At 34.8% G+C, this 12,444-nt stretch overlaps 1 protein-coding gene across 1 annotated transcript; it reads left to right on the top strand.

The window, feature by feature from the left end:
* The first annotated feature begins 4,643 nt into the window (after window positions 1–4,643).
* Window positions 4,644–11,818, top strand: LOC149844269 (pumilio homolog 24-like). Its single transcript, XM_090000462.1, has 18 exons — window positions 4,644–4,965; window positions 5,071–5,349; window positions 5,455–5,508; window positions 5,690–5,751; window positions 5,843–5,924; window positions 6,094–6,217; window positions 6,311–6,394; window positions 7,084–7,198; window positions 7,772–7,922; window positions 8,030–8,143; window positions 8,408–8,479; window positions 9,296–9,346; window positions 9,453–9,503; window positions 9,611–9,721; window positions 9,845–10,063; window positions 10,166–10,240; window positions 10,723–10,964; window positions 11,344–11,818. The coding sequence occupies exons 1-18, from the start codon at window positions 4,684–4,686 to the stop codon at window positions 11,477–11,479; spliced, it is 2,304 nt and encodes a 767-aa protein (XP_089856588.1). The 5' UTR covers window positions 4,644–4,683; the 3' UTR covers window positions 11,480–11,818.
* The last annotated feature ends 626 nt before the right edge of the window (window positions 11,819–12,444 follow it).

Raw genomic sequence — 12,444 nt, 5'->3', positions numbered from 1 at the left:
TTTTTTGTTTCATTCCTTAATATACAAAATTTTTAAATATAAATAAAAACAAAAAATAGATGTCTTATACTTAAAATGATCATTTATCATGAATATGATACTATACAACTTCATGTGCACACCAACTGTTAAAAATTAAAAGTTTTTTTTTATCTTAAAGTTAAAATTTTTAATTATTGCAAATATGTAACCATATTATTACAAACTTGTTTCTAGCTATTTATATATGTTTTTTGTACTATGATATGAAACCAATTTAAGGAATATGCCTTCATCATCAGTAATAAATAGCAAATCCTGAATCGATGCACCACAATCCTTGATTATTTTACTTTAAATTCAATGCCATGAGAGAAGCAAACAACAAATGTTTATCCCCAAAAAATGGATATAAGGGTTATGATTCTGGTGTATGAACCTTCGCTTTGCTCGACCCTAAACTTCTTTTGAATTATACCAAAGATTAGCTTTGAACTAACAATTAGCCTTGATGTGTTGTGACTTTTTACAGTTCCGAGTAGCTTAATTTGGAGGCATGACAGGAGTATGTAGAATTCTAAAAACTAATAAAATTTTTATATCTTCTAAGATAAAACCACTATTGGATAAGTAACTGAATTAAATATAATAAAATAGTATATTTTATTTTCAATAGAAACTCTCATACAATTTATGACATAATTTTAGGTTATAGTGCACTAAAAAGTTATAAATATTAAATTGTATAATGGTTATCATACTATATAAATAATAATATTCATTTACTAAGAGTCCAACCCAACTTTATATGATGTTTAAGGAATTAAACAAAAGAAGTTATGAAATAATCAATGTTTTACCATGACACTAGTTATCTTCAGGTAAGAGGGGATTGAAACTTACAAAGTACTTTATTATTTTCTCCTTTATTTATGTAATATATGAAAAAATAAATAAAGATAAAAAATACTTTATATTTAAAAGTAATTAAAACAACACTAATATGGTATTATTCAACTTCATGTACACCAAGTCTTTCTAAAAAAACATTAACATTTTTTTATTTAGAATGTATTGAGTTTTGCAAAACCATTAGTTATGTTTATACCAATATGTAATATTTTTTAATTTATTACTTTTACAATTTGTTTATATGAAAAGTACAAGGTGTGCTTAATTTTGTTGATCATTCTGTAAGCATATGCCTCAAAAAGAGTGGTTCAAAAGAGGACACTTGCCATTCAAAAGAAACTCCTATTTGGTTTTTAGTGACTTTTATTTTCACTTTAGTGGGTTAGATATAAAATGTATAAACCATTTTTAGAATAAAATCATAAAATATATTATGGTTTATATAATTTTTATCTTATTTTTTAATATAAACCTATTTAATAAATGCACCCACTAAGATTTTTATTTTTAGCTAATATTATATATATTTTCACATATAAAAATTATTAAATAAATTATTTTCATAAAAAATATTTAAACATATAAGTTCTTGCACAAACTAATATAGTATAATAGAATATTTTGTTTACTTACAAAACAAACTCTTATACAATCTACGAAATAGTTTTAAGTTATGGTGTACTGAAAAGTTTTAAATAAATATTAAAAATATTAAATTGAAAAATAATTATCACACTATATAAATATAATAATATTCATTTACCAGGAGTCTAGACCAACTTTATCTCATGTTTAAGAAATTAAAACATTAAAAGTTATAAAATAATATACATTTTACTGTGACTACAATTATCTTTAGGCAAAAGAGGTTGAAACTTACAAAAAACTTGAATATTTCTTCTTTTATTTATGTAATATATTAAACAAATTAAATAAAAATAAATAAATACTTCTTATACATAAAATAATTAAACCAACACTAATATGGTATTATGCAACTTAATGTATACCAAGTCTTTTTTTAAATTTTTTTATTTATTTAAGGGGTATTGATTTTTGCCAAAAAATTCTGTATGTTTATAACATGTAATATTTTTTAATTTATTGTTCTTATAATTTATTTATATAATAAAATTTTGCATCCTCTCACAAAGCACCAAGCAAAAATTACAAGGGATGTTTAACCTTAATTATAAGATTGTGAAGCGTATATGCAAATACGAAACACATAGAAAACAATATGAAGCACAAGAAGCAAATAAGACTATAAAACCAACATGCAAACTTACTATAAAAGAATTATAAATTTTAAATATGAAAAACTATAAAAAGCAAGGTGGGAAAAAGTGAGTAGAAAGTGAAAAGTGAGAAGGAAAAATTAGGGAATCCAAAGAGTATTTATTTGAGAAACAAGGAGGAAGTAAGCTTTTCATTAAAGAGAATCAAACTTAATTAGATACCTATTTAAAATGGAACTGAGAAGGGAATCTGATTCATCTAGAGAAAAGTTACAACTAATGTTAAGATGAGAAACTTGGATGATTGGAAAGTGAAAATAATGATCAAGCTAAAATAAACACAAATTAAGTAGACATTAATTATAATTATTGTCATAAGATAACTAAGTTGAAAGTTGATAGATGACCATTGTCCCAACACTTATATCAGTTCATAGACGTTGTAAAAACACAATAATAATAAATGTACAAAAAAAAAGTCAAGAACACAACTGCACTTGAAAGTTGAGAGTTTGAATTTACCTGTTTGTTGTTGTGGGAGCCAAGTAAGCAGATAGAGATATGTGGCAAAGCTATCAACATCAAATGCACCAAAATTTCTATCACAAAATGAAGTAAAAAACAATTTTGTTGGAGTATACAATTTAAGAATGGTAAAATCCTGTAAAAAAACTGGGAAATGAGATTAGCAGCTCGCTGTTCAGCTTGGCTCAACTCGTTATATGCACATCTCTACTTGAGAATTGGGGTTAGAAAGCCAAGCTATGAGTCAACTTGTTTAGGTATCCGAGCCAAGTATGTGCAAAGGAGACTCGGGTCAGCTTGGCTGTGTAAGCTTGTTGTATATATTTCTTTCAGATCATTTTTCCAAACTGTCATAGACCTATTTAAAAAAACATACTTGCATGTAGTAAACTGTAGATAGTCTATCTTTATCAATAAAAAATAAAAAAAATATGTATTAGTTTAAACATTTTTTTTATGTTTGGATGTGTTTTTAGCTAAAAAAAGCAATAATATATATTGCACTAAAAACCAAAACTTGTTTTTTAATAAATAACCAATGATAAATTAATCTAGAAGATTGTATTGAGCAAAAAACTTATGCAAGTATGTTTTTTAAAAAGGGTTGAGAGATAAATGACTACATATTTCTCTCAAGCTACTTGGTCTAGATACGTTCTTGTGAGTATAAAAAACATTAGCTCAATATCGTTAGGTGTTGACCCAAACACGGCCCAACTAATATATGATTTTGGTTTGGGTCATGATTTTTGTCAGATATGTCACACGAATGAACTTTATTTGTGTATTATGTATGTAATTTAAGTGAGCATAGTTTAAATTCAGCAACTAGTGATTATATACCATCCTCATGAGATGATACCTGACCCGACCCATTGACAGCCCTAACCAGGTACAATCTAGAAGTTTGAACTAGTCATCTAAGCCTCAAAGGGTTTCACATAGTGGGATGGGGCCTAGACCGCTAGTCTGGTGGTTTAAGTTCAATTCTCATAGGTGCTGACCTGTTGCGCAAGCTGAAGCGTGACAACTAGGGATGGCAGTGGGGCGGGGGACAAGGTCTCCACCCCCGCCCCGCCTCAAGATTTTATCCTCCACCCCCGCCTCCATCCCGGGCGGGGAATGGATTTTATCCTCCATCCCCATTTCATGTCCTCCATCCCCGGTTCAAACGGGGATGAGGCGGGGCGGGGATATTGCGGGGAAAAGTGGTCGGGGCGGGGATGAGGCGGGGATCGTGGCAGGGTGGGGAAAAGTGCACGTCCATCCCCGCCTCCACCCCCGGACGGGGATGGATTTTAACCTTCGTCCCTGCCTCCATCCCCGTTTCATACCCTTCATCCCCGGTCCAAACGGGGCAAGGCGGGGCCCCGCTTTCCCCCGGTCCACTGCCATCCCTAGACAACTCTACGAGGGTAAGGAGTAAGCCCAAAGAGTTTTACTACGGCAAGCAAGGTCAATGCGGTTAGGTCTTTGTTCCTAGGGCTGTTTTTCCATATAAATATAAAAAGAACTAAGGGCATGTTTGAAAGCGAAAAGGATATAGGAAAAATGATGAAAAATGAAAAATTCATATGGATTTTCTATCCTTTTAAATGAGAGAGACTTTTCCATTGAGAGAGTTTTTCTAAAAAATACACTTTTTGATAAGAAGGTGAAAGAATGTTTCTTACCAATAAAAAATTTATTTTTACTCCTCACCGCCACCACCCAGCATCTCACCGTTACAACCACCCTCCTCTTTTCTTAGATTTTTTCACATTTTCTCTTTGTTTTTTTCATGCTACACAGACAAGACAAGTGATTTTGAGAACTTCTCATATAAAAAACTCATCAGCAAAGTTTTCTTTTTTTATGGGAGTTTTTCTCTCTTCCAAACGTGGGCTACGGCTGAAAATAGACCCAGACCCGGCCTTGAGCACACACGGGCCCACCCAGACCCGAGCTGCAGTTAGGTTTTCATCGATTCCCTCTGTTCCTCTTCACACAGCAGAAGCCTTCTTCCCTACTGAAACTCTCTCTCTCTCTCATGGCGTCGGAGAAGCAACACTTTTCGAAAAAGAGGAAGCCAAACCCTAACCCTAATGCCACTCAGAAGGCGAACCCTAAACCCTCGAAGAAGCTCAAATTCGCAGACACCAGTCCTTTCAAGAAGCAGCAGAATCCGACGAAGAAAAAGTTCATCAATTCTTCGAAGAACCAATCTGGCGCGAAACCGAATTCTCTGGAAAAGCAAAACCATATCTCACACAACCCATCCGAAGGCGAAAACCCGTCGAAGAACGATGGAAGTCTCCGGTCGACATCCAAGGTCTTGAATTCGACATCGCAAACCCGTTCTTTTTCCTATTTTCGCATCCTGAAATGGGCGCTGTTTCCTCGCTGAATGATTCCTAACATTGATCGGTGACTGCAGGAGTTGACAGAGGCGAGAAAGAAGAAGAGAAAGCCAAACCCTAACCCTAATGCCACTCAGAAGGCGAACCCTAAACCCTCGAAGAAGCTCAAATTCGCAGACACCAATCCTTTCAAGAAGCAGCAGAATCCGACGAAGAAGAAAAAGTTCATCAATTCTTCTAAGAACCAATCTGGCGCGAAACCGAATTCTCTGGAAAAGCAAAACCATATCTCACACAACCCATCCGAAGGCGAAAACCCGTCTAAGAACGATGGAAGTCGCCGGTCGACATCCAAGGTCTCGAATTCGACATCGCATTCCCGTTCTTTTTCCTATTTTCGCATCCTGAAATCGGCGCTGTTTCCTCGCTTGATGATTCCTAACATTGATTGGTGACTTCAGGAGTTGACAGAGGCAAGAAAGAAGAAGAGAAAGCCTAATTACGCTCTTCAGCATGTAAACTTTTCTTTTCTTTTGTTTTGTTTTTCCTGTTGTTTTCATCATCGTTTAGGATTAAGTTGGCATTTATAGTTTGTTTTTATTTATTTATTTGATTGATTTTTTTTTGTTATTTTTGGAATCGTTGTCTCTAATTTTGCCGGTGAAAATTTCTGCTGGGGGCAATGATCGAGTTCAGGAACTTGCATTGCTATGGGAGAAGATGCGCCGTCGTGATATTTCGAAAGAGGACCGATCTAAGTACAACCATTATCACTAAATTTCCTTACGATGACATTTTTTTCTGTACCGTGTTTTTCTGCCTCTTATGCACGATTTTGATGTAAGTCAGGCTAGTAACTGATGCATTGAAGAAGATGAAAGGAAAGATCCCGGAAATTGCGGGTTCTCATGTTTCTTCCCGTGTTTTGCAGGTTGGTCTATGTGTGCTTTAAATTTGAATTTTTTTTGCTAGATTGATGGTGTTTGGTTGTAGTTTATGATTATGATGGATTCAAGTTATTGGTGTGTTATAACTTGGTTTATGACTTTACTTGAGTTTTTTAATTCTATTGGTTTGTTTACGTCGGAATACACACACAGACTTGCATCAAATACTGCCAGCCATCGGAGAAGAACAGTATCTGCGATGAGCTGCGATCACATTTCCTTACGCTTGCTCACAACAAGTATGCAGTTCATCTTGTCAACAAGATGCTGGATAACGGTAATTTATGACAATTGCGTAGATGGGTTCAATAGAAACTGTTGCTTGCATTGTATGAGATATCTGAAATGCACTTTGCTTCCTTCTTTGAAGCCAGTAAGAGCCATCTGGACACGTTGATCTCTTCCCTCTCTGGGCATGTTGCTTCACTTCTTCGTCAACAGTTTGGATCAGCAGGTATTCTGTTTACTTAGAATCAGGAACTCCCATTGGCTCATATTTATCAACACTGCAACCTGCGGCAATGCTCTCAGCTTTTGCCAGCCTCAAAATGAGGGTGTTATTAATGATGCAAGTATTAGTGCATCCAAAGCACTAAGAAATTCAATAGTTATGCTATTGTTGTTATGTGTAGAACCAGCTTTTTATGGTCATGATTTCATTGTGCTGCTGCTTGGTCCATACAAAAGAAACTTTTTCTAAGCATTTATATGTTTTATGGGATGTTTTAATCTATGATGCATAGATCATCCATATTTTGAAAATATCATGATTTTATCGTCATATTGTCTGAAGTCTTATAATACTGGAAAAACATAAGATTTTCAAGATAATTGCCTATTTTGAGAACATTGCATTTTTTATCATGAGATCATAGCGATTAAAAGCAATTATATGGTATTTACACATTATCTGTATTTTTGCTTATATTTATTTATTTTCATACATAAAGACATTTTCCTGAGAAAAAACAGATTTTTTTTCTTCCATAGCCAAGATTTTACTGAGAATGCAACGAGAGCAGTTTGATGATATGGTTGAGCCTGCTCTATGACTATTTTTTACAAATTCTGATATGCCTGATGTAGTCATTAGGTTGTACTGTTGTAGCTTATCCTTGTTGACTAAATTTTCATTGCGTGCAGTGGTTGAACATGCATTCAGGATAGGAAATGCAGCTCAAAAGAGGGCACTCTTGCTGGAACTATATTCAACTGAGTTTAGACTGTTTAAGGGTTTGAGTTCCGTGAGTGAGGGGAGGTACGATTATTAAGGGATAAATGCCTTATTTTATGGTCCATTTTGTTCAATTATATTACCTTTCTGGAGTCATCTAGATGATTGCATTTCTACTGGTAGCTTCAAATAAACCATATCTAACTATGTTAAAAATCGCAAGACACAACTCACTGAAGATGATATGTTTTGTTGACCCCTCAGCCAGTTTAGTGAGTTTTGGACAAATCTAATTTTTAGGATTTAGGACTGCTCACCTAAAGTCAGTTTTTGCTTACCTGAAAAAAAAGGACTTGGAAATACTGTGATGAATTATTCAAAAGTTTATGTGCAGAAAATGTTAAATCAAAAGATTCAAAACACATCAGGAAACAAATGTTTGCATCTATGAGTTTTTGTTTTTTTTCCTTTGCAAAGTTATATATTTCCCTTTCTTGGATGATATTTTCTATCTTTATTGGCCAGTGCTTTTTTATATATGCCCTAATTGGTTTTGGATTCCCCTTCTCAATTTAGTGCATCACATTGTGGTTGGTGGTCTATTAATCAAAGGCAGTGTGCAGACTTGACGATCTATGTTATTATGTTTTTTAACAGGTTAGTAGATTTAATTTCTAGGCATGGTCTTCAAAAGTCTTCAGTTCTACAGCACATGTCCTCTGTACTTCAACCAATATTGAAGAAGGAAATAGTGGACCATTCTATCATACACACTGCATTAATGGAGTTCTTCAGCATTGCTGACAAAGTAATGGACCCGAGTTGTTTTTCTAAATCACATATTTTTACTTAATATGGCAACATTAGACGAAAACCAAAATTTGTTATTCCCATCTGAGTTGAGCTTGCTTACAGTCTCTTGCCACGGATGTAATACAACAGCTGTGTGGACCAATTCTTATTCGAATGATTCACACAAGAGATGGAGCGAGGGTTGGTGTGCTTTGCGTCAAGCATAGCTCAGCCAAGGTATTTCCATGAAACTTCTGCTCTTTGTTTTCCACATGTAGTTTTATTTTTCTTTTTATTTTTCCTGGTGAGAATTCTGTTCCTATGATAACTCCTTTTCAAATTTCAAACCATATGGCACTACAACTCTTAAATTGTTGCCTGCAAGGTGGCTACAACTGATACAGATGCTTCTTGCTGTTGCAAAGATTATATCCTATTGATGGCTAAAATTTCTTTCTACTATTATAATTAGATATCTAAACTCACTCAATTTTCTTTCAGGAAAGAAAGAAAATTATCAAAGGCATGAAGGGACATGTTCAAAAGATTGCTCTTGATCAATATGGCAGCATGGTAAACTAAGTCTTTTAGTGTTCTTCTTATTTTATATTGGCATTGATTGTTCAAACCCCATTATAGTCTTCTCATCTAAAGTTCATATTTCTTGGCATATGTTTGGGAATTTTTTCAGTTATCTATTTGTATATATGATCTAATACTTTATTAAGGTGTTCTTTTACTAATTGGAATTGTAGTTTTGTTGCCTCAAAACTTAGGAAAATGTCCTTTTTCTCTTATTATTATTATCTTCTTGATTAGTCTTGATATTGTAAAGGCAATTTTGAAATGTTTGAGTTCAGGAACTCCAGGAAAGTGGTAGTGGTTTAGACTAGAATTGTATAAATTGGTAAAATAGTATCATAGATTGTGAAAATGGTAGGAGACAAATATGATCTTCCTCTTTCTCTGTAGATAGTTAATATTGTTGATTTCAACAAGATCCTTTAGTTGCTTGAATGTTATGCAAAAAAAGTTCTATGTGCAGCTTCTGATCTTTGTTACATATAATGACTTTGCTACGTTCTTTTTTCTTCTTCTTTCACTTTTTTTGTTTGGAAACAGAAAAACACTGACCCGTGCATGTTGGGTTCTTTGTTGCATTTGAGGGTCCTACAGATAGTCTGCATTCTTGAGTCTGTGTTTGTTCTTGTACAAAGTTGTATAATGGTCATGGTTCCAGTTGTTGATTGTTGGGAAAATTACATTCTTCTTGTTAAGCGTGTTTCTTAGTTTTTAAGGTTTAAGATTGATGTTTATATGTAATAGTTGTCTCAGGTTAATTCTTGTCATTTTCGTTTTTAATTGGTTTCTCTATTCTTTTCTTTGCAGGTTCTTACTTGTATTTTATGTGTAGTTGATGATACAAAACTTATAGCCAAGGTTAGTTGCCAGAAACTTTATGGTTCTTTTAGATAAATGTTTGGATGTTTTCATGATTTTTTTTTTCTGTAGGCTTTTGATGGTGATACTCTTGATTTGATTCCAGGTGATTATTCAGGTGCTACAGTCAGGACTCAAGGAACTCATTTTAGATAAGGTTGGTTTTCTTTTATTAAATGCCTTGAACAATTGAAATCTTATGGTAGTCAGTAATAATGCTAGTTAAATCTATTAGCGCTTAGCTCTTCTTTGTGGATTTATCAGAATGGAAGACGGCCATTGTTGCATCTGCTTCATCCATATTGTTCACGGCATTTTGGTCCAGATGATTTGGCAATGTTGAACTTATTAGTTCCTTCTTTATCAAACGCTGAGGCAATTTCTCTTGAAAAATCCCATATTCATGATTAATATTTGAAGTAATAAATTATTGTGGATATGCTAGATGACTCAGTAATCTAATCTCTACCGAATGATCTGCTTTCTTTTCATTTCTAGGGACAAAAGTTTGAAGTTAACACTGAAGTAGTCAAGGAATCTGAATTATCAAAAACTGATCAATCTAGTCATGTAAACACTGATAATGGGGTACAAGTTACTGAGGATGCTAAAGATGATAGCTCATCCCCTAAAGAAAGTGATAGTTTGGCAGACAAGGGGAAAAAGGATCCTTCCTTGCGAAGACTTGAGATACTGATTAGCAGTGGGTTGGCAGAGGTTTTGTCTTTTTTTTTTTTTTATGTATTTGCTTCCAATGAATCTGTTTATTTGCATGCATGTTACTAGCTACTGAAGCTCGTTCTGTTATTTCGCATGCAGAGCCTCATCAATGTTTGCATTGATAATGCGGCAGAACTTTTGCGGTCTAATTTTGCAAAAGATGTGATATATGAGGTAATCATCTCTTGGACCTACAATTGACTGTTTGGAACAATAATTTCAATCATAAATTCAGGACTCCATATCAACTTCTAAGCCATTCTGTAAGTGTGCAAGCGACGAGCGTGTTGTTAGCCATGTTATTGTTATTGTAATCATTGGATAAGCACAGAGTTATGTAGACCTCTAAAATCTAAAACACTTATACATGCCTACCAGAATTCGTGCTTTTGTTGGAGCCACAAAAATATTGTAGATTCATAAGTTTCTGGCCTCCATGCACCTTTTTGTTTTCTTTCATCTGAAAAATCTTCAGCTGTCCTGTACATTGAGAATGGGTCTTTGGTCCAATTCTTCACTCGCCATCAACCAGATATCAAAAGGTTACAACTTCACTAATAGCTTGATATCATACTGTAGACTACTGATTAACTTTCCGAGGGTAGACTACTCATTTTCTGCTGGTTTTAATGGTAGATTTTCACTTATCTTTATAGGTAGCGAGAGGTGGAGCCGGAGGTGTGCTTTGGCAGACCTTGGCAGGCAAGTTGGACGCCCTTCATGTGGCTATATCACAACTAGGTGCTGGAGCAAAGGTGGAGTCGCAGGAGCATGTGTTTGAGAACTTCCATTCAAGCAGGGCAATTAGAAAATTAATTTTGGAGTGTCCTCACTTTGCTATTACCTTGTGGAAGTTGGCATTGAAGAATAGGTGCAAATTTTGGGCTCAGGGTCACAGGTAAGACCATTTATAGACCCTTTTCCACTTTCAAAATTAAACTCTTTCCTTTCCAGCGTATAGAAAACTGCACCCATTTTGAACTCTAGGGCAACTTTGCAACGTAGCCCTTGTGCTCACATTGGAGGATATGGGTTCAAGGTCATCCTTAATCTCCTGCAGCATTAAAATATAATATCTGATAATTACACCCGTAGATCAGTAGATGGGGCAAGATCAGAGATTAGTTGTCTTTTAATTTGACCCAAAGTTCTCAACTGCATTGTTGGTTCAGCCCAACTAGACTTAAAGTCCCTCTCATAATCCTTCGTCATGTCCATATTTGTTTTTCTAATCATTTCCATATTTATTTATTATTTTTATGTTTTTGGTGTTACAGTTGCAAGGTTGTTTCTGCATATATGGAATCCTCTGATCAAGAAGTGAAAGATCTAGCCAAATCTGAAGTTCAACCGTTGATAGATTCTGGTCTTCTCAAAATTTTGGAAACCAAGAAACCTGAAACACACGGTTGAGTTACTGGGGTCATGTGCATAAATATGTGGTTCTATGTAACACACATGAATATCAAGATTTTTTCAAAAGTCTGGTTTTTGTTCCTTTTAACCACAGGCCAGAACCTAGTAACGCATTCTCTGAGATGAGAGTTACTGTGGAGCTTTCCAAGCCTTTGCTGTGGATGGTTCCATACCCGGCCAATCGTTGTTCGGGGCAATTTTGGTTTGTAACGAGTTAAGCATTTTATGCATCTTTTCTAGTTTGGTTCACACTGTACCCATCCAAACCATATTGAAGGTTTGGAAAAATTTTGGCTTATGAAATATGGAGTTTTGTCTTCCCTGGTTGAGAATGAATTATGAAGGATTCACTGCGTCTTTGCATGCCCAGTGCGGATCAAGTAGCTGTGTGCTAAAATCACACAGCTATCAAGGAAGGCAAATCAAAATCTTACAACACTTAGGGTGAACATTGGATTTATCTGATAAATTCACTGTGCCCATGATGATTTGGGATTGAGGGTTCCTTCCGTCTTCATTTCTGGAAGGCGACTGCTCTGGCCTTTGTTTTAGTAAAAACAGATCTCAAGTTAGTTTTTGTGAAAAATTTGATATCAATTAGGTTGGATGTGCCAGACCATATCTAACTGCTTATTGCAGTTGCACATTTCTGCTTTAGAGTATTTAGGTTTATAGCATGTTGATCTCCGCTGATAGTTTAGCAGTCGGCTTTCACATTGTAGTTTGATGGCTATGCTGTTCATGATTTTGCATTTCCCAAATATTCTTAGATGCCACAAAGGCCATGTTATGATTCTCTATAAAAGAAATGTACAATGAGAGTAAAGTTGCAGAAAAGTTTCCATCACACCCTGAGAATGGTGTGTTTGGTTGGAAAGACGTATGGGTTTGTGTTGCAATTCTCATAAACTGGGAAATCTGCTTTTCCTCTTCTATCCTGGTAGTTTCGTCTGCCATTGTAA

Source organism: Nuphar pumila, chromosome 3 (genome assembly GCF_984573655.1).
Source record: "Nuphar pumila chromosome 3, dmNupPumi1.hap1.1, whole genome shotgun sequence".
Lineage (NCBI taxonomy): Eukaryota > Viridiplantae > Streptophyta > Magnoliopsida > Nymphaeales > Nymphaeaceae > Nuphar > Nuphar pumila.
This window is presented reverse-complemented; position numbering and strand designations above follow the sequence as displayed.

Coding starts and splice junctions, on each gene's coding strand:
- LOC149844269 (XM_090000462.1), top strand. CDS start 4,684: ATGGCGTCGGAGAAGCAACACTTTTCGAAAAAGAGGAAGCCAAACCCT. Junction 5,509..5,689: donor CTAATTACGCTCTTCAGCAT/GTAAACTTTTCT, acceptor GATCGAGTTCAG/GAACTTGCATTGCTATGGGA. Junction 10,064..10,165: donor TTAGCAGTGGGTTGGCAGAG/GTTTTGTCTTTT, acceptor TTTCGCATGCAG/AGCCTCATCAATGTTTGCAT.